The following is a 23281-nucleotide window of genomic DNA, read 5'->3' as shown; positions in this document are numbered from 1 at the left end:
TTTTATATTAATTTAGTTATACATCTCATTGTACAAGTTAATATTATTTCAAATTATGAAAAAAAAGTAAATCAAACTTTTTTTAAAAAATAAAATAACAGAGTTTGAATAAATTTAATTCAATGATCTAACTTATACTTATTATATTTTTATTTTAATTATAAAAAATTTTTGCCCATTTATATTTTTAATGCTTATTATTATTTATTTTTTTTATATTATATTTAAGTTTATAAGTTAATATTATATGTTAATAAAATAACATATAACTTTCATAAAAAATTATAATATAATAAAAAAATCTTAAATTAATAAATTTTTTTTCTTATATAATTAATTAAGATAACATTAAAATTAATATTTTAATTTAAATATAATATTTATAATATTATAATAATATTATATCATATATAAAAAAATTAAAAATATTATATATAAAAAAAATTAAACCACGAATCTATATAAAAAGTATAATAAAGTGCAATGCACGTTGTAAAAAAATTAATATATTCGAAAAGTATTACTGCACAAGAATCATATAAGGATGCCACTATTATAAGCTTCACATTATATAAGAATCTGCTTAATAATAATGAGATTATATATTTATATTTAAATTTATATATTTATTATATATTGTAATTAATTTTGCATAATTTTTTATATAAATTTTAATTTATAAAATTGTTAAGTTTGTTTTCATATAAATTTAAGTTTATATCTCTCATTTAATTAAAATTAATGCGAAAAAAATTTTACTTAAATTTGATCCACCGTGGACTCAAGATACAGATACGTGAAATCTATGTACTTAATAAATGAGCTCCGTTATATATTTTATATATTAAATCCATGATAAACCAAATTTTGATTAATTTATATTAGCAATCACACTTATCATTTATAATTTCTTCCATATTTTCATATTTATTCAATGTGAGACAACTTCTTTGACACCTCTCTCCTTAACTATAACTGGACTTAAATCAGTTGACACTTGAACGCAATTAATACAGGACAGATAATAATTACAATATTTCGAAACACACGAATAGTAGCCATGACTAATCCGAATTAACAAGCTAATGGTTAGTTAATTATCTTACCCAAACCTTTATTTGCTGTGATTTTGTATCAAATTTTTATTGAAGATTCATGAATAGATCTAAATATGAAGGTAAAAGATATCCCACATGAAATAAATATGAAAAAGTGGAGTCATTTTTAAGTAGAGAAGTGTGAATTCTGACACTAATTAATTGATTTTGTGCAATATAAACCCATCTCTCCTTTACAAGCACTAATTAATAACTATATTCGATTCTCCTTATAATTAGCAGTAATTACCTGACACCTTCCAAGATTAATGACTCAAAATGAAGGCAGAAGAAGGCATGACTTGCAGCAGTATGCGCAACCAGGGCCAAGGAATGGGTCCTGTAGGGAGGCTCGGGTTGCTGCTTGATCATAAGAATCGATCAATTTTTTATCTTTCATTTTTCATTTGCTATTACAAATTCTAAAGATTCTCTTAGTATTTTAATATTTCATCTTTAGACTTAATTGGAAATTACGTAACACTCGCAACACTCATCTTTTGAACTGACAGAGAAGGCTCAGCCCAATACAGAGAAGCCTTTTTCTTATTAATGAAATCCAAATTTATCTCTTGAAAAAAAAAAAACATCAACCTTACAGAGAAGGCCATCATGGTCATGCAACAGGGATCCTTTCCAAGCCCTTCATTCTTTCTCAGCTCTAATTCTGTTTTAGCTTTCATCAACTTCTCTTGTCAAAATGATTTTGTCACCCTCCTTAAGACCCCTTTCTGCGCACTAAGGCAATCCGTGTCAATGATTTTAGCTCTTCAACACGATCAAGAACATACCTGCTCTTGTGAATGGTGTGTGAAGTTCCACTTCTCTTCTGTAATTAGAAATGATAATCAATAACTTGCATCTGTATCAGATGGTATTTTGTTGATGAGTTCAACCATTTGCCTAAAGGGTTTGGAATTGAACAAGATGCTAGCTAGCTATCACTTGCATAATATATATAAAAATTATTATGACATAGTCAGAAATTTCTTCCCTAGTCTTGGACATTTAAATACCTTTCCTCCATATTACTTGTGAGTATTAGACCAACGGCTCATCACTCCTCAAGCACAAACCTGCTTAGTGTCCCAGCTCCCAGCTTCCCTTGGGTAATGGGTAGCAGAGTTTGTTCGAAGTGATGAAGGCCTAGTGGATCTACCTTCTACCCTTAAAGGCAGGCATCAATCATTGTATAATTTAATAAATTCTAATTGAAAATATGGGGGGAAAGAGGAATTGGCTTAAATATTAGAAGAGTTTAAATAAAAATAAGAAGCCTTGGGCATGGCTAAGAGGGATATTGGATTTTGTTGATGTGGAAGATCATATACGTAGAGAGCTAGAAAATGGGAAGAAAGAATGCAGCAGAGAAAGACAACACACTTCACTTGTGTCACGTAATATATGGCATACATGAAAACAGGTAAGTCGTGCAATAAAACCCATCAATATGTAATTGGAAGATTTAGGCTTCAGTAAGAACCAAAGAACGTGTTGGTAGAGCTGCAAACGGTTGCATGTACATGTAAAAGCAAAGCAATTATGGGAGAATAAGAAATTAATTTACCTGTTGCATGTGAACGTGAGTAGATTCGAGCAGAGAATTATTAAGAGGAATCAGTAAGAGATAGAGAGAGGTTCAGATTGAGTGCAGATGACTCCTCTTCCTTTTCTTCCTCCTCACAATTGATTCTTCTTCTCTTAATCTTTGAAGAGCTGGTAGGTGTTCCTTGTCATCCTGATGCTGATGGGGTTGCTCTGCATTTCGACTTTCCTTTTTATTTCTACTAAAACTATCCCATCTATATATAGGATCGACTCCACACTTCATTAAAGTGCAATTGCCAATGGAGAAGTGAATGGAGGCCTCAACGAAACACTCTTTATCAACGGAGTAGAATTTATTATGATGGAACCAAAGCAACATGTATTCTGTTGAATAATTATAATCCAACTTCGTCCCATAAAAGAATTCAGTGCCATGCCTGTGTCCAGATTCGTCTGTAAAATCCACTCTACATGTAAGATCAAAAGAATAATCTGTGGAAAGAAAAACAGTGCAAAAAGAGAAAGCAATTAAGCGATGTTGGTCAAGTCTGAATGAAAGCGAGGACCCACTGTTATTCTTATATCTCATCCCTTGCGGCACTTCACATCCTGCCATACATAAAGCAACATCCTGACCCAACAGATGTGCTTCCAATACATCCTCCATAACATTCTTATCCAGATTGACGCAACCAACAAACATGAGAAATTTGCGATCTGCAAAACAATCTTCATCTTTATTTTCATCTGCATGTTCTACGAAAAGGAAAGAAGTTGATGCAGATTCCAGAGACGTGCAATCTGACGCATTTAAGTCTTTTAAGTATGATGGAAGGTCTGGTAAACATTTAAGTCTCTTGCAACCTCTTAAATCAAGGCGTTTCAACTTAGAAAGTTGTTTGATACTCTCTGGTAGACTTAGCAGTTCTGAGCATCCACAGAGGAGAAATACTTTAAGACATTTCAACTTCCCTATGCTGCTTGGAATACTCATGAGTCTTGAACATCCATAGAGATAAAGTTTTTCAAGACGTTTCAACTTGCCAATGCTGCTTGGAATGCCCACGAGTCTTGAACATCCATTGAGATAAAGTGCTTCAAGACATTTCAATCCGCCAATGCTGCTTGGAATACTCACAAGTCTTTTACATCTTTTCAAAGATAATTTGACAAGTTGAGATAGATGCTCAATTGATGAGGGCAATTGTTCTATTCCAGTGCTATCTAATGTTAGAGTCCTTATGTTACACGGAATCTCCGGACAATCAGTAATATTATAGCACCCAAGTAGATCTAGCTCAACAAGCTTGCTTAGATTTTGAAGAGATGAGGGAATCTCAACCAAATTTTCACAGATACTCAAATATAAAAACTCAAGATTTGGAGCAGTACTCGGTAAGTCTGGAATCCTGATTAGGTCCTCAGAGTAGCTGAGGTCCATTAATTTCAAATTTTCAAGAGGCTGTAAAAAATAGAAAATATCAATAAATTAGAAAATACAAATTAACTTTGCAAAATGTAGATAAAATTTATAAAGTATGTAGCTCAACAAATTGTACCTTGTCGCCATTCCAAAGTTCTATGAGGTTGCTGTCATGCATGTAAAGTTCTACAAGATTCTTGGGCCAAAAATTTAACGGCAAACTTTTCAAAGGATAATTTTTCCAAGAAAGATACCTTAGCTCTTTTGGAAGAAATTTAAGGTTGTTAGGAAGGAGAACTCGTTCTCTTGCCCAACTATTCCTTACTTCAAGGAATCTAAGATTGCACATCTTCATGAAGGCTGTGGAACTTAGCTCCAAATTATCCTTCTCACACATATCAAGTAATATGCCTTCAACATTTTTGGTTCCCTAATAAAATAACAGCAAAAAGGATTGCATGTTAAATAATATGTATACATATTGAGAGCTATAAGTCTTGCAAAACTCAAATAAATATGAAAATAAAATACAATACATCAATTAATTTGGTCCTTACTTGATTGAGTAAATGTATTGCAAATAATGCCTATGCGAGCTAAAGTTCTTACAAAACTCAAGTATGTATGATAATGAAAGAAGCTGATCCTTACCGTATTTGTTGTCAATACATGATGAATATCTTCATGATTCCACAACCTACTACGTCCTCCAGGCTGTTTGCACTCCTCAATAACAATATCCTTACCCATTTGTTGTAGCAAGTCATGCATATCTACCTTTCCGCATGCAATATTTATGAGAGTTTTATTAATTAGACGAGCCATTGCACTTTTTGGAAAGAAACCAAATCCTTCTAATCTTCTCTCAACGTGATATTTATATTCCCCTTTGAAGAAACATGCAATATCAAGAAATATTTTCTTTTCATTCCTCTCTAGTCCATTATAACTTATTCTCAGAACATCTTGAATTTTCCTAAGAGATTCCCCTTTTAATTTTCCCAATTCACTTTTCCATTCTTCTATCCCCATGTCAAATAAATGAGATCCCAAAACTATAAGAGCTAATGGATTCCCCCCGGCATAAGTTGTTGCCTCCTTTGATAGCTCCACATATCCTTCCTTAGGATGATTTTGTTTGAAGGCATGCAAGCTAAAGAGTTCAATGTCTTCAGAATCACTTAATTTCTCAACCTCATATATGCATTCCTTTGAACAAAAATTTTTAAGTACTTGCCAATCTCTGCTAGTTATAATGATTCTACTTCCTTCATGGTACAAGTCACACTCTCCTACTAAACTTTTTAAATGATTTGGATCATCAACATCATCAAAAACAATGAAAATCTTTTCACTGTGGAGCCTTCTCCTAATAAAAACATCCAAATTCAATGCGTCTTCATATAAATTTCTTTCCCTTAACAATCGACAAATGATTTTGTCTCGTACAACAATTGGTGGTTGCTTTGTCATTGTTTCTCTAACCTTGTCAACAAAGCAATGACCATCAAATTTAGTCATGTTTCGACGAAACACTTGTTGCGCAATGGTTGTTTTACCAATGCCTCCCATCCCCCAAATTCCTATAACTCGCTTGTCATTTAACAACCATTCCACTTTTTTCACACGTGAATCAATTCCAACAAAATTGTGATCATAAGCATCATCACTTGAAGACATATGACTAAATTTCTTCAAAACATCGTTGACGATTTCTTCAACTAATTTGGATTCATACCTAGTTACATATGAATAATAAACACCAGTAAGTAATGATGGACTGACACTTCTAAGTAAATAATAATGTATAATTAATATGTTCTGATTTTAGAATAAAATAATAATTATTTGATTTCTATATATATTAGCAATATCTATATTTGGATTAGTACTGTGTATTAAGATTAATGAAATGCACTAAAAGCATCTATATTTTGATTCTCTTTTTGTAAATTGAAGAAAAACAACAGTAAAGAGTAATTAAAAAAGTAATTAACATACTTGATATTTCGTGAATCCCATCCTGATAAGTTGCTTATTTCAATCAAAGCATGCTTCCATCCGTCCACCTTGTTTAAACGGCCTTTGACTTGTTCGCCATGCTTAGCAAGAGTAAATGCCTTTCCAAAATTCCCTGTCAGCTCTTGAACATCAGTCGGATCTACTTGGTAAAAAACTGGTAGGACTAATTGTCCTAAGGTTTCCTTGCACTCAAGTATCTTCACAAGCTCATCCAAGCACCAGGGAGAATCAGCATAATATGCAGAGAAAATAACAATTGAGACAGATGATTCTTGAATTATTTTCAAGAAAGTTGGGGAGATATCTTCTCCTTCTGAAGGTTTTCATCCGTAAAGGCATGGATTTGTTTTTGATGCAAGGCTGAAGAGAGATGGGAGAGAAAACCATAACGGACATCTTTGCCTCTAAAACTAATAAAGACATCATATTTGCAGGGAGGGATAGAAACCATGATAAGTGATAAAAGAAGACTCTTGAGCAATTTGAGTTTGAAGATGGTAGAGATGAATCGTTTGGTGAACTATTCTGAGATAAGAAATTTATGAACACCAGATTTGGAAATGGAGAAGTAAACGAAAGAAAAAAAGGAAGAAGGTGACCGGAAACACCATATTCATGTTCTTGGAAGGAACTTATTACTAATTTTCAGTTCCAAACTTTTCCAAGTCATTTTTTTTTTTTGAACTTTTCCAAGTCAACTTAATTTTATTGTACAAAAGTGACAAAAAAAAATCACTTCCCGTAAAAAAAATGTTTATAAATAATTTGTTTAAGACTTTGAAGATTCAAATTTTAGTTTGAGATTGACCAATTCTACGCCCACAGTTTTATATATCACGGTATGCTTCCTTCATGGATCTCATTTTTTATAAATTAAAAAAAGTTATATTATTTTTTAAATGCTTTCAATGTATTGTATAATTAGTCTGTCATATACTCCACTCAAGAATAAAAAGGAAAATTGAAAAACATCTTCATAATTAAAAGAAAATTCTTGCCAATTAGTATGAGTTATTGTTGAATTTATTTATTAATTTATATTTAATTTGTGTAATTAATGTCTTAAAATAATTAATGAATTTAATTTAAAATATATTTTTGAAATTGGTTTAAAAAAATGAACTAATAAAAATCAATAAAATTAATTTCCGTACAATCTAACTATATTGTACAATAGGGTTACAATTTCAAGGTATTATGGACCATAATAACAAAGAGCAATTAAAAACATTGAAAATTCAGGTCTATTGGAAAAAAAAAATCTAAAACTTTTAAAGTGTTCATGATTATAGCCAAAATTTTTATTTTTGTGTGTATTATATCTAAATCTTAGTTAGTTATCATAATTGTAACAAAGGGATTAAATTGAATTTGAGAAAATAATGACAAATTAAATTATAGTCCCTGAAGTTTTATTTAATTAAAAATCCATTGATTTAAACTTTATATTTATCATATAAAATACATTTTATATTTTATTTAATTGAACTTTTACACTAAAAAATTAATTTTACTAATTCAAATATATTTTAATAAATAAACAATTCAAAAATTACATAATAATAAAGTAATCACAGATTAATCACACTATAAATTTTTTAATTGCTAATTACGCAGAGTAATCACATTATAATAAAATAATCATTAAAGTTCTGAGACCGAATAAAGGTCGTACAATTAATCATCAAAATCATTCGTAATTTTATAAATTAAAGAAGTTAACCTTTCTAAAATCATATTAATTGCTCATCAATTTAGATAATTATATTAATTGCTCATCAGTTTAGAAAAATTAACATATCTTATAATAAACTAATGATTGGAAAATATTTGTGTAATAACTAGAAAAAATTTAACAGTTTAAATCAATGTACTTTATTGTTATTTTATTACAATATAATTACTTTGTATAATTAATAACTAGAGAAAAAAATTACTTTATTGCTAGTAATTTTATCTATGCAATGCGCGGCTTTTTATTTTTATTTTAATAATATAATTTAATATTTATTTTTTAAAATTTTATATTTCAAAATCGTAATGTAAAATTTTATTAATAATAAAATTTTTAATTAATTACATTAAATATAATTTAAATTTTTATTAAAATTTTGAATAATTATATCTCTATTAAAATTAAATTTAATTTTTATTTCATAAATAATTATTAATTATTTTCCATATATTCTTTCATAAAATTATAACAATATAATATTTTTATAGTATAATTACTTTTAGAAAATACTATATATTATTAAAAATAATTTATCCATAATAACAAATATAATGATAAGTACGTTCAAAAATAAAATCTTAAATATTATGCTAATATTCAATAAATAAAAATATCAAATAATTTCCTAATTTATGATCTACATTTTATTCTTCTTCTTTTTTTTTTAACTTAAGTATGTTCTTTTCAAATAAAATTTTTTATATTTTTCAATAATTGTAAATCTTTATTAAAAAAAATTAAATAATTACTAATGCAAACCTTATTAACCAAATTAAACCGCATAACAAAAAAGCTCATGATTGTTTCAAATGATTCTCTGTCCATATATATATATTTGATTGGGATCGACTAACTTGAATTTCATTTAATAGTATTATAATCTTTGACTCATATTCATTAGATCCAATAAATTTATTTTTTATATTTTAATATTATTAGACTTAAAAATATCATAATTAAATCCTTAAAGTAAAAATTCACAAGTTTTAAAACGTTAAAGCGGATAATATTATGGAATGGATCTAACATTATCTCTACAAAATTTTTATATAATAATTATTTTTATTTTTTTTAAAATTAAATTATTTATTTAGATAAAAGATTAATTTTGACCCTTTAATTAATGTTGAATAATTCCATTAAATATTTACAATCAAATAAAAGAAATTTTTTTTTATCTACAACAATAATAAATAGATATAAAATAAAATTATTATAATTCTTAATTATGAATCACAGTGAGATTCACAAAAAAAAAAAAAAAAATCATTAGCCTGCAGTTTTAGGCCTATGCCAAGGCACACAATTATAAACAATTCACCCTCATTTTCAACGCACGCCGTCATATTCCCTTCCCTTCCTCGGCAGCCGCAGCCCATAGCCGAATCTTCTTCCTTCTCTTTTCTTCGTTCTTGTTCTCACCCACAAAGATCCACTTCTCAGTTCTTCTATTCACGGGTTTCTTCATTCTTGCTCACCCACAGTGATCAATTCCTTTCTTATACCCTTCAGAGGCCCACTCCACTCCTATGCTTGCTCGCCCACACAGACATATTGAGTCCTTTTTTACGTCCTTCAGAGACCCTCTCCCCTGTTGCGTTTTTGAGTCGATGTTCCAGATGTTGCATGTTTGAGCTGATGTTGAAGATGCGCAGCTGTTGCCGATGCTATTGAATCTTGAATATCGATGTTGCAGCCCAGCTGGTTATTGACTTCCTATTTGTAGTTTTGATTTTTCATTTTTGTACCTAGGCAACATATTTGAGTTTACAAATCTGTGTAGTGTTTGTTTCGTGAGGCCTTGAATCTGTGTTTGGAGAAGCTTGAATCTGGGCAGTGATTGTTTTTGTGGGTTGTTTGAGCTTGAATCTGTAATTTTTCTATGTTACGATATTGATTGTGGGTGGTTTGAATCTCTGGGATTTAGTCTGTGCGATTGTTTGGTTAGAGAGAAACTTTAAGAAACTGAGAATCTGCAAGGGAAGGAAATGTGAAAACCGAACCGAATTGAACTGAACTTATCAATATGGTTTAATTCTGTCCATGATCCGGTTCGATTCTGTCCAAAAGTCGTATTCAGTTCGATTTTGATATTTTGGTTAATCCGAATCAAAATCGAACCGATCTGTTGCATATCCCTACGAATGTTGGGGAGGCACAACCAAGAAAACTATGACCATAATTTTCTTTTTCTTTTCTATTAAAATGCAAAATCTTATAGTTTTGGGGATAAAATCAAACACTATTCTGAGTAGCAGTGATGGCAGATACGCACAATTACATCATACATCAACCCAAATATCGTTGCCAAACAACCTGATTTTTCTCTTGACTTGGATTGTGATCCTGCGGATTCCTGGAGCTTGGTTTTCCATCTTTTCTTCAAGAAAGATAATCTTATCATTTACTGCAAGATTCTTGTGACGAACGAACTTAAGCCAATCCACTGAAAGGAGCACCCCATTTCGCAGGATTGAACAAGGAAAGATCCATTCTTGGCCGCTCTGATCGTGGACGTTCAAGCACATGGAAAGCCTTGTAGAAGAAGAGGGGATTATTGATAAACAACTCTCTAGATCGGCTGCTGTCAGTACCTTTGTGTCGAGTATTGCCATTTTCTTGGTTTTTAGATTTTAATATGAAGATATAGAAGATTGATTCAGAATACATATAAAGGGAGTTATCGATGGATGTCAAATAAATAAATAAGTAAAATCCCTTGAGTTTTTTGATAAAATTTATAATTTAATTTATAAATTATAATATCAAATAATTTAACTTTTAAATTTTGATAAAATCTATATCTTAATAATTCTTACCGTTAAATCATTATTAATTTTAATAAAAATAATTAAAATATATATATATATATTTTTTTTTAATCTAAAAATAATTTAATTTCTAAAATTTTATTTTTTTAATAATTTAGTTTTTAATATTTTATTCAACAATTTATTTCTTATATTTTTAAAATGTAGTTCTTATTAAATTAAAAAATTTTTAAATTTAATTATTAAAATATAAATTAATTACTTTAGAGTCCTTAAAATTTTTATTTAATTATAAAATTATTTATATAATTTGTGAATTGATATTTAAATATTATAATTATTTGTAATTAAACCTTTATAATTTTGTAAAATTTTATTTATGTTATTATTATTTTAATAATATATATATATATATATATATATATATATATATATATATAAAAGAATATATATATGAATGTAAATTATTATTAAAATAAAATTTCAAGAATTAAATTATTTTCATATTAAAAATAGCGTTAAAAATATTTTAATATCTTTACTATATTTAATGAAAAATTAACTGTAATTGTAATGGTATGAATTAACTTGTTATTTTATTAAAATATCAATGATTAATTAAATTACTTGATTGTAAAATCATAGGGACTATTTTATAAATTTATCTAAATCTCAAAGATTAAATTACCCATAACCTATAAATTGATGTAAAATCATTTATGCATAGAGTTTGATTGGTAAATTAAATTAACTTGAGACTCAAAATAATTCGTATTGACAAAAAAAAAAAAAAGCGATTCAAAGTAACTCAACCTAAATCGAATTGGTTTGCCACATTATATTATTAGAATTATTCTATAATTATTTTTATACAATATAAATTATATTATTTATTTAAAATATTTATTAATTTCCCTCTATTCTAATTAAATACATTGATATTTATATTTTATATAGTAAAATTAATTTTTAAATGTCAAATTTGCTTATAAAGATACAATTATAATTGAAAAAAATAACAATTTTAATTTCTAACTTAACAGAGAAAGTTAAGTAGTAATACAATAAATAATACCATATGGAAATACCTTTCTATTTTATATAGATATATAAATAAATTTTCTTAATTTAATTTATTTCACTTAATAATTTTACTGATGTTTAATGGATAGGGGTTGGAGACGCCAGCTTGATAATCACCTATTTTGGCAAGTGACTAACCAAACTGCCTGTAATTAATGGGCCTTTTATAGTAAGGAGAGGAGGAAGAAGGGTCCAACTGAAATGGAGTCCATATTGGGCTTGGTTATGAGGCCATCACACAATTAAATTATTAAGTGATCCAATCAATCACTAGTTGAATTTGCTTCACATGTTGCAGTTTTATCCTTAATTTTGGAGCAATTTCAAGAATACCCCAATTTTGTGATTCAATGTAGAAAGATACCCAAATCTAAACATTTGTATTGCAAATTGATCATTTGTGCATCAAAGTCGATCAAAACCCATGAATTTTGACTATTTGTGGCTGTTTGTAGGAAGGGATCATTTGTAATTCTGTAAAGATGTTCCAAGTCCTGATTTCTCTGAATACAGCAGGGAAAGATCCATTCTTGCCCAGAATCATCATGTTCAGCACCAAAACAGTCTTTTTTTCTCTGTTCAGCAATATTAATTATTTTAATAATTATTAACTATTTTAGTAATTATTAATTATTTTACTAGTTATTGACTATTAAAGCATAAGTGTTGGCTATTAAATTTAAAAATAGTGGTATAATTTTATTGATTCTAATTAAAACGTTTTCTCAATCTTTAAAAGTTAAGAGAAATAACTTATTGATTAGGTGTATAATTTTTTTTTTATACACTTTAATATATCAAAGATTTTTCAAAGAGAAAAGAATTATGTCTTGTAATGAATTGAAAGCACTTTCTTGCAAAATGTTCATCTACACATACCAATTATACAATACCCATAAACTTTTTTTCTGTGGATATCATGTAATTTTTGTAGGTAATGCCAATTTTATGTGTACATGAATTTCTTTAAAATAGTCGTCGTTAGTTTATATATATATATATATATATGTGTGTGTGTGATGTAGAAACCAACAAATGAATCATCCCATCCCCTCCTTCGAATATTACTCTAATCTAATATAAAAAGAGAAAATTCTATCTCTACTCGACTCATGTTCTTCATGCATCTTGCAATTGCACCACCACCGTCTCGGCCTCCCACCACTATCCATATATCCGTACAAATTAGTGCGTTGGATTTAATGGGAATAAGAAGCAAAATGGCGATGAAATCGACAGGTGAGCTTTTCCGTCTTGGCTCGGTACCGCGTCGCCCCTGCGTCACATGGCCCATGCATGGAAAAGTGCATACCATCAGAATCGCGGGCTCCATGACCGAAACGACAACCCATTTGCACCAAAACTTAGATGGGTGTTATTTTAGCTTCCTTGGCTACCCAACTCCAAATTGTATATTTTTTTAATTAAAATAGAATTAATAAAAAAAGCTTCCTAATTAGCGAGTTAGAACTCAGAAGAGATGCCTCAACTGCCACGCTAACTATACTAGAAATGGCATGTGATCTTAACACGTCAGTACACATGGACATGAGCGATGCTCCACTTTGGTCCAAGGCACCTCCGTAAACCATGGTGCTGTTGATTAGTGGATTGTTTGTGATTGTGCTCGTATTCGTAGCGTCAGTGTTCTGAGCCTGCGACGCTTTCTGGCTGGTGTTTGGGGTCGGGTAGAAGGTGATAAGGTAACTTGCGGAGGTACATGTGGAAGTGCTTGTCTTGTCATCATAAGCGTAGTTGTACGCACGTGGACATGCGCTCTTGAAGATCTCAGAGTAGGAGGATTGGCTTGCAAGTGTCGGGTGTAGAATACGCGCCATTACAACAATATTGTGGTTGGCCGAAAGCTTCACTCGCCCTCTTACAAGCCACACTGTCGCCGGCTGAGCTTGTAACCTTGAGCTCCGAAGGACACGAGCCGTTCAAATCCACCACGCAGCCTATGCTTGAACAATTCTGTCCAGAGCCACCCTGAGGCAGTACCAGCATGGGCAGATTATACCCATTCACAGGACTGACATCGAAGCAATCCATCCCACTATACCCGTCGAGCTTGAACTCCGCCAGTGTAGCCGGAGGAGCAGCGCCGTTGCCGGAACATTCTAACTTACTGGAGCCGCAATCACCTGTTAGGCGTGAGAATTTTCCAGTAGAATCTTCAGAGCAAAAGGTCCTACGCCACCTGCGACCACCCCATGAAGTTGGTGCGGTGATGGCCTTGGTCTCACCCTTCTGGAGGGCGAAATCGGTGGTGGAAAACGCCGTTGATAGCACATTTGATTGGAAAACAAATTAAGCTTAATTTCTTAAGCACATTCGCATCCACTTCAATTTTTTTTTAAAAAAAAAAGAAATTAATCATTAACTTAGAAAATTTATTAAAATTTAATTTACAATATATATAATATTGAATTTAATTATATTTTAAAGCTATGATTTCATGCATTTAACAAAGAATATTGCACACATCCCACTTATAAAACTTTAGACATCCCATTACACCTACATGGAGAACAGAACTCAGGATACTTGCACAGATAAGGAAGAGAAGAATATAATTAACCATAAGAAAACAAGCTGAGGAGGAGGAGGATATCACTGAAACCATGTAAAAGAAGCATATATATTATTAATAAGCAACTGTATATGTCTAAGCCACTTTACAAACCCTAATAGAAAACTTCATATAGCAGCACTTAGTGAATAAATCACTCAACAACACACTCATGCGACAAGCCCTAACTACATATATAACAGGAAAGTACACTGATCAGTACTCTCTGTTCTTTTAGGGCATGCAAGCAATCTTTATTCCCTTATATTGATCAGTATATAATATAAGAAGAGGGTATACAAAACAAAGAACAAACGATTATTAATTAATACCATGCACACATAACCAAACAAGAAGTATTGGCCTAGCAATATCCGAAGAAAAATAAGTCCAAGCATGTAGTAGGGCGTGGCTGCTTGTACTTATGATCTTACTCTAATCTTGTATGGAGGTTGGTCTCCCTCCATATAAAAAGTGATAGTTGCACCACGGTTAAGGCCCCTATCACCAACGAATTTAAGCCAGCCATCAGAAAATACAGGCTTTGGATGTTTGGTGTCGCAAACAAAAGTATAAGAACGCCCTTCCACATCTGCCACCGGAAATTCTATCCTCCGCCCTTCTGGTAATGCTGCTAAAGTAATTTGACGACGGTCACTTGGTATCTCCAAACCTTTCACAATATCACTGGAGGTGAGCATCTTTGAGAATATTTCCATAGCTAATTAATATGCTAGCTTGGAGATGTTTAGGTTTGATGAGAAGATTGTATAACGTTTGAGGGGGACATATGTATTTATAGAAAATGTGAGATTATCACTATTTATCTTTTATTAAGGTTCTACAGTTGAGAACATAGATCTAGCAATTAATGCTATAAAAAACCTTTCTCAGACATTTTTGTTGACTCTTGGTGTCTCACCCACGTGGGTTAAGGACAATGAATAAAAATAAAAAGAAATGAAAAATTGGAAAATAAAATTTGAGAGAAAGAAAATATTGAGGTAGATTTGGAGAGAGAGAGAGAGAGAGAGAGAGAAGAAGAATATATATGGAAGAAGAACAATACATATGGAAGAAGTTTATTTGAGTGCGTTAATGTGAATGAGAAAGAGAGAGAGATAGGGAGAGTGAAAAGGTGAGCAGAAACACAAAGGGGAAGAAGATTTTGATTTGCAGTTAAAGTAGAAGCGCTATGATCAACTTAACGATCGAGAGATCATTTATGATTCAATCGGATTGAATTTTGAAAAACAAAGGAGAGATTATATGGTAATCTTGCTATTTCAATAGGATTAATACATAAAATGATAAACTAATTAAAAATTAACACACAATTATAATAAATAGTTATTATTTAATAGAAAAAAAAACTGAATATTAAGGGATTCATTCATATTTATTTGGAGAAATTATTTAATAGATCTGGTGTATCATGTCACCAGGTGACATGATACATCCCAATCAATAATAGTATGACACATCATTCATATTATTTGATAAAAAATTTAATAAATAAAATTAATATATTCAATATTTTTATTTACTCTGTTAATATTAAAACTTTACTGTTAACTTAAAATTCACTTTCTTATTTAAAAAAATAAACAAGAGCCGATAGCTTTTATATTCCGTCATTCAGCACGACTCCTATTTCTAAAACTTTTTCAGAACAGCACGTAACCTAAATATGCATAACAATAAAACAAAAAACATAGGGAATTAAAAATCTAAGCACTGCAAAATCAAATTCTTAAGTGCAGGTGTTTTCTTATTAGTGGAAGCTTTCTCAAATCACACTATGGACAAAAAAAAAGTACACCTCCATATAAACTTGTATATAAATTTTGATTATATATTAGCTGTCGGTACTAATTACATAAATGATCTTACTTTTATTGATTATTTATATACTTATTTTATTTTTCTGTTAAATTTCTAACACACTTTTTATAATTAATATGTTATTATTTATTTGATTTGGTCTATCAAATTATACACACCAGGATCACACAATAATTTCTCTACAATGAATCACTGTTATATTATAATTTTTCCATCAGATAGAGAAAACAATGAATTTTATTAGAAAAGTTGATCATTTGATTGTAGATATCTCATTTAACCTATATTTGCCTTATGGGTCAGTTTAATTTGCGCTATACATTCATTATTCAATGGTCTTATTTAAAAAAGAGAAAATAAATGCCTTACATAAAAAAAAAAAAAAGGGAAGGTGAACCAAGCTCCAAGGAGCAAGTAAGACTGGATCATTGAGAATCAGATGATCAACATCAATCTTTTGGTTCTCCCTTTCTTTTTCTTTTTCTCTTTCAATTTCTATTTTATTTTGTCAAACAATCTTACAACCATAAGCTGCATTCTGCTAATACTTTTATAATTTTAGTCAAAGAACAATTTTTTTAGAAGTTGAATATCACATTATGATGATAGAATGAAGAAATATTGTATTTAAATCACAAAAATTGGCACATGGTTGTCATTTTCTCATATGTGTGTGTGAGACATTGAAAAATAGGAGACATATAATCTTAATAGTTATATAATTTTTTTATTATAAATATGTAAATTTTAAAATAAATAAAATAAAATATTCAAATTCGTAATTTCTTATTTAGAGGTTTCTGAATCTTAAAATCTTACTTTTAGTTTCGTGAATAAATATTTCATTTTCATGCCATCCGACAGCAGTAAATCAACCGCTAGTTAGTTTAGAATTGCTCTTAACACTATTCTTGTGAAAAATATTTTTTAAATATATTAATTAAAAAATATTAAATATTTATTAAAAATAAATTTAATATATTTTAATTATAAAAGTATTAAATAACAAAATATTTTTTAAATTATTTTTTATCAGCATTTATGATTTTTTTTTTTGAAATGCACTTTTTAAACCTTGAAATTCAATGATTAATAGGACCTTATATTTTTTTATGCTTATAACCCTAAACTATATGTCATTACGGACATCATTGCAGGGAGATCATATTATATAGCTAATTCTTAATTGCCTAAGAGAAAAGAATTATGTCCTCTAAATTCTAATGCATTGAAAGCACGTTCTCGCAAATTCCTGCAACTGCAAATACCAACTGATATCAAGGTCTTGATGCCAATATACAATACCCATTATCTCTTTTCTGTTGATATCATGTAATTATTGTAGGTAATGTCAATTTTATGGGATATGAATTTCTTTATTCCTTGGGTTTTTTCTCTTAATATGCATTGTCTTAAGTTGGGTGTATGCAGCGATTTGTTGACTGGAGTTTAGGTGAACAAGTTAGTGTTAAGTTTTTCCTAATATTTAATTAATAAAATTTTCCATCTATAAAAAATAATTTTCTTTATGTATAAAATATTCGTTTAATTAAAAATTTATTTATTCACATTAGCTATTATGATTATCACCTTAATTGAAAAATAAAATAAGCTTAATTTCAATTCTCAAAAAAAAAAGCTTAATTTCTTACACACTTGCACATCCACTTTAATTTTTTTTAAAAAGAAATTAATCATTAATTTATTTTTTTTTAATTTAAAAAGATTAGAAATGGATAATATATAAAATATCGAACTTAATTATATTTTAAATCTATGATTTCGTGCATTTAGCAAAGAATATTGCACACATCCCACTTATACAAATTTAGACGTCCCATTACACCTACATATGGAGAACAGAACTCAATATACTTATATGAAAACAAGCAGAAGGAGGATAACACACAAACCATTTGAAAGAAGCGTATTATTAATAAGCAACTTTATATGTCTAAGCCACTTTTACAAACCCTAATAGAAACTTTATATAGCAGTAATTAGCGAACATATATATATAGATAACAGGAAAGTACACTGAGTACTCTCTGTTTTTTTAGGGCATGCAAACAATCTTTATTCTCTTATATTATTGATCAATATTTAACATAAGAGGAGGTTATACAAAACAAAGAACAAACAATTATTAATCAATACCATGCACGCAAGGAAACATGAGGTAGTGGCCCAGCAATATCCGCAGAAAAACAAGTTCAAGCATTGTAGTAGTGCCTAGCTTCTCGTCTTTCACTTTACTCTAATCTTGTATTGAGCTCCAGTAGCTCTATCTGCCTCCTTATAGAAAGTGATAGTGTCACCAGCTTTCAGCTTCCAATCACGAGCGAATTCAATCCAGCCTCTTGAAAATGTAGGCTTTGAGGGGCTTTCTCCTTTTCTGATGGAGCAAACAAAATTATAAGTATTCCCATTCATGTCTGCCACCAGAAATTGTATCCTCTGCCCATCTCCGAAAGGTGGTAATTCTGCTAGAATATTAGGATGATCACTATCTGGTACCAAACCTCTCCCAAAATCCATGACGGTGAGTGTCTTTGAGAAGATTGCCATAGCTATTTAATATGCTAGCTTGGAGATGTTTAGCTCTGATGAGAATATGGTGTCTTTAAGAGCTTGAGGGGACATATTTATAGACAACGTATGATTATCACTATTTATTTTCTAATTTGAATAAAATTAAGAACAATGTTGTATAGTTGAGAACAGAACATCCAGCACTTAATGCTATAAAAATACCTTTCTAATATCATTTGGTCGTAGATATCTCATTTGTCCTATATTTCCATGTATAAAACTCATTATTCAAATGGTAAAAAATATGGCTTAAAAAAAAAATTGGGTAGGTGGAGCAAGCTCCAAGGAGCAAACAAGACAGGATCATTGAGAATCAGACGATCAACATCAATCTTTTGAAACAATTTTCTCCCTTTCTTTTTCTTTTTCATTTTCTCTTTCTATTTCTATTATTTCTTTTTCAAAACAATCGTGTTACCGTAAGCTGCACTCTGCTGATATTTTTATGATTTTAATGAGAGAATAATTTTTTTAGAAGTTGAATGGCTCGTTATGGCGATGGAATGAAGAAATATAATATTTAAATCACAAAAATTGACACATGTTTGTCATTTTCCCATGGATATATATATATATATATATATATATATATATATATATATATATATATATATATATATTGTAATAACTTGATGGGAGAAGTTGAAAATTGGGGATATATAAAAGTTATAACCAATAATTTTCTATTTATTTAATAAAAATTCAACAATTTCAATAATAATTGATGAATTATTACAATTTTTTTTATTTTAAATATGATAATTTTTTTTTGATATATGTAGATATGATAAATTTTAAAATAAATAAAATAAAGAATTCAAACACAAAATTTCTTAATTTTCTGCACATTAAAAAAAAAATTAACAATTACCTTATGATTGATAACCTAAAATAATTTTGCTGATTTTATCTATCTTTTTATATATATATAATTAATATATTATGAAGAAGATATGATTGGACTAGTAGCTGATCCCATCATCTTCAAAGTGTGACTGTGTGACTTAATTTTAGCCTTTCTTTTATTAATAATAACAAATAAGTTAGCCTTTTGGGTTGAAGATAATTGTCTGGCTCGTCTCTTATGACTTATCCCCTTTTTAATGGATAATTTAAGGTTGAATATGGTTTTTTTTATTCGCTATCTTACATTGATTGTGATTTCAGTCAAATTCTAATAATTATGATGCTCACTAAAAAAGTGGGTAAAATTAGAGAAAATATAGCTTAAAATTATACATACAATGGCCCACATCTAATAATATGTGCACATTTGAGTTTCTTCTTAGCTTAAAGTTGAGAAAGAATAAATAGTTGAAGATAAGTTGCTTTTGGTCTTATAAAAATAAGTTCATTTTTTTTATTCGTAAATTATATGTCACTTTTTTATTTAAAATAATAATTTTTTATTATAATAAAAAAATAAAATTTATTAATTTAAAAAAATTAACTATATAATTTTTTTAATAAAGCAATATAAATAAAAAGTATATTAGCAAATAATTAAATAAAATTTATTATTTAATTTATTAATTATGTTTTTTAAACTAGATAAAACTATAAATACGTTTTTTTTTCCTTTAAAAAAAAAAAAAAAAAACTAAGCTGTATTCGAAAGCCGGGCAATAGTTACAACTTGGTCTGGTGTAAATTTTTAAGAGAAAAAAGAAGGCCACCAATTATAAGCCGTTGCAAGCTTATCTACCCAAACCAAACTGATCCAACCGAAGACTCAAACTCCACTAAACCCCAAACCAAATCATCCCCGTCCCCACCCTAAAATTCCTAGGACTACAGGTGGGACCCTCCTTCATCGTTCTCCATTGCTTGCCACCACCAAGAACCGTGCACGCGGGGGCAAACATTAAAACCAACAATTACTAATTAAATATGGAATATATAAGAGAATAGCCACTTACTGAGCGAGTTTTGTTGTGGCTATGAGAAATATATATATATATATAATAACATAAAAAACGATGAAAATTTTGTCATTAATTTAAATAAATTCATACTTCTTATCTTTAATAATGACAATGTATTTATCTTTAATCTTTCAGTAATAAAAATTTATTTTATATAAATTTATTACTAATAATTTTTAACAATAACATATTTATCACTAATACTTTCACAAAAAAAAATATTTTATATAAAGTTATCGCTAATAATTATTAACAATGACTTATTCGTCACTAAATTTATAAATAATTTTAATTATTAAATTATTATAATTAATATAAATTGAATTTTTAAATTTATTTTAATACTAATTCAACTTATACCGAAAATCATATTATAATTATATATATTATTAATTCTATAAGTATTATTAATTTATTAAAATTATTTATTTTATTACAATAAAATTAATAAACAATCTTAAACACTGAATCTTATTTTTACTAATTTATTTTTTTTAATTATTTAAATATTAACAAATTTATAATATTAAAAGTATAAAATTGCTATTAAAATATTAACTATTTATTTAACATAATTACAAAATTGTTATTAAAAATTAACTATTTAATTATATAAAAATTTTTCTTTATAACAACAGATATGAAATTTTAGTCCTACTTAATGATAAATATTTTATTTATTATAAATTTATATGTATTTTTTTAAATATTAGTAATGGATAAGTTTTTATATTTAAACACTCTATTCTTATGCAATCGGACCCGAACCCTAATTAACTTTGACATATATATAATATATATTTTTTTATTTCTTCATTACATTTTTATATGTGTCTTCTTTTTCCAATGATCAAAATCTATTTATAAGTATTTACGTTTTTTTTTTAATTTTTGTATTTCATAAGTATCATTTTTATGAGAGTAGTTACACATGAATGTAATTATTAGAATTTTGTTATTATGCTAATATCTAATGATATCCTTGCAAATTCAATTATATTTATATAAATTAAAACATATCAATTTTCCTATTTTTTTCATATTTAATATTGATGCATCTAATAATATTTGGAATGATTAATATTATTTTTACATAAAAAAGAAGTGCATTTTACATGAGATGGTATGAGATTTTAATTTTCTTGGATCTACTTAGTTTAAATGTAGATTAATTATAATTTGTTAATATCATTCTTATGTGCATGAATATATTTTTTATTTTTTAATTTATTAGTTAGTCTTAGCTAAGTTATTGATTATGACTCTAAGGTTATAAGAAAATCTAATTATATTTTTGCATATATTTATATGAGAAGTTATGCTCCTCTTAATATTAATTTTAAGATGTTTTGTTTTAAATTTTTTAAAATAATAAAAAGGAGAGGAAGATATAATTAAAAGGAAAAGGAGAAAAAATAATTTCACTACTTGAGAGTATTCATTATATAATTATTATGAAATAATTAAAAATGAATGATTAAATTTACATTTATATTTTAATATATGATGTATTTATAATATATATTATATAATCTATCATTTAAAAAAATAAAAATATTTATTAAATATATTAAATAACATATTAAATATGTTTTAAAATAATTATTTCTATTAAACAATATGAAAAAAATGAAAATAAAAATTTTATAATGATAATGCACTAAATTATAAAATACATTTAAAAATTATAATTTTTTAAATTTTATAAATAAATTTTTTATATTAATTTAGTTATACATCTCATTGTACAAGTTAATATTATTTTAAATTATGAAAAAAAAAGTAAATCAAACATTTTTTTTTTTAAATAAAATAATAGAGTTTGAATAAATTTAATTCAATGATCTAACTTATATTTATTATATTTTTATTTTAATTATAAAACATTTTTGCCCATTTATATTTTTAATGCTTATTATTATTTATTTTTTTATATTATATTTAAGTTTATAAGTTAATATTATATGTTAATAAAATAACATATAACTTTCATAAAAAATTATAATCTAATAAAAAAATCTTAAATTAATAAATTTTTTTTCTTATATAATTAATTAAGATAACATTAAAATTAATATTTTAATTTAAATATAATATTTATAATATTATAATAATATTATATCATATATAAAAAGATTAAAAATATTATATATAAAAAAAATTAAACTACGAATCTATATAAAAAGTATAATAAAGTGCAATGCACGTTGTAAAAAAAATTAATATATTCGAAAAGTATTACTGCACAAGAATCATATAAGGATGCCACTATTATAAGCTTCACATTATATAAGAATCTGCTTAATAATAATGAGATTATATATTTATATTTAAATTTATATATTTATTATATATTGTAATTAATTTTACATAATTTTTTATATAAATTTTAATTTATAAAATTATTAAGTTTCTTTTCATATAAATTTAAGTTTATATCTCTCATTTAATTAAAATTAATGTGAAAAAAATTTTACTTAAATTCGATCCACCATAGACTCAAGATACAGATACGTAAAATCTATGTACTTAATAAATGAGCTCCGTTATATATTTTATATGTTAAATCTATGATAAACTAAATTTTGACAAGAAAAATCAATTAATTTATATTAGCAATCACACTTATCATTTATAATTTCTTCCATATTTTCATATTTATTCAATT

General features: G+C 27.8%; 1 protein-coding gene and 1 pseudogene across 1 annotated transcript; both read right to left on the bottom strand.

The window, feature by feature from the left end:
• Window positions 1–2927: 2927 nt before the first annotated feature.
• On the bottom strand, window positions 2928–6541 carry LOC131172695 (disease resistance protein RPV1-like). The gene is made up of 6 exons (XM_058134206.1): window positions 6475–6541; window positions 6070–6403; window positions 4720–5806; window positions 4205–4498; window positions 3247–4107; window positions 2928–3137 (listed from the first exon to the last, which is right to left on the bottom strand). The coding sequence occupies exons 1-6, from the start codon at window positions 6539–6541 to the stop codon at window positions 2928–2930; spliced, it is 2853 nt and encodes a 950-aa protein (XP_057990189.1).
• Window positions 6542–12748: 6207 nt separating this feature from the next.
• Window positions 12749–14970, bottom strand: LOC110652266 (PR5-like receptor kinase; annotated as a pseudogene).
• Between the last annotated feature and the right edge of the window lie 8311 nt (window positions 14971–23281).

The sequence above is a fragment of the Hevea brasiliensis genome, chromosome 14, assembly GCF_030052815.1.
Source record: "Hevea brasiliensis isolate MT/VB/25A 57/8 chromosome 14, ASM3005281v1, whole genome shotgun sequence".
Classification (NCBI taxonomy): domain Eukaryota; kingdom Viridiplantae; phylum Streptophyta; class Magnoliopsida; order Malpighiales; family Euphorbiaceae; genus Hevea; species Hevea brasiliensis.
This window is presented reverse-complemented; position numbering and strand designations above follow the sequence as displayed.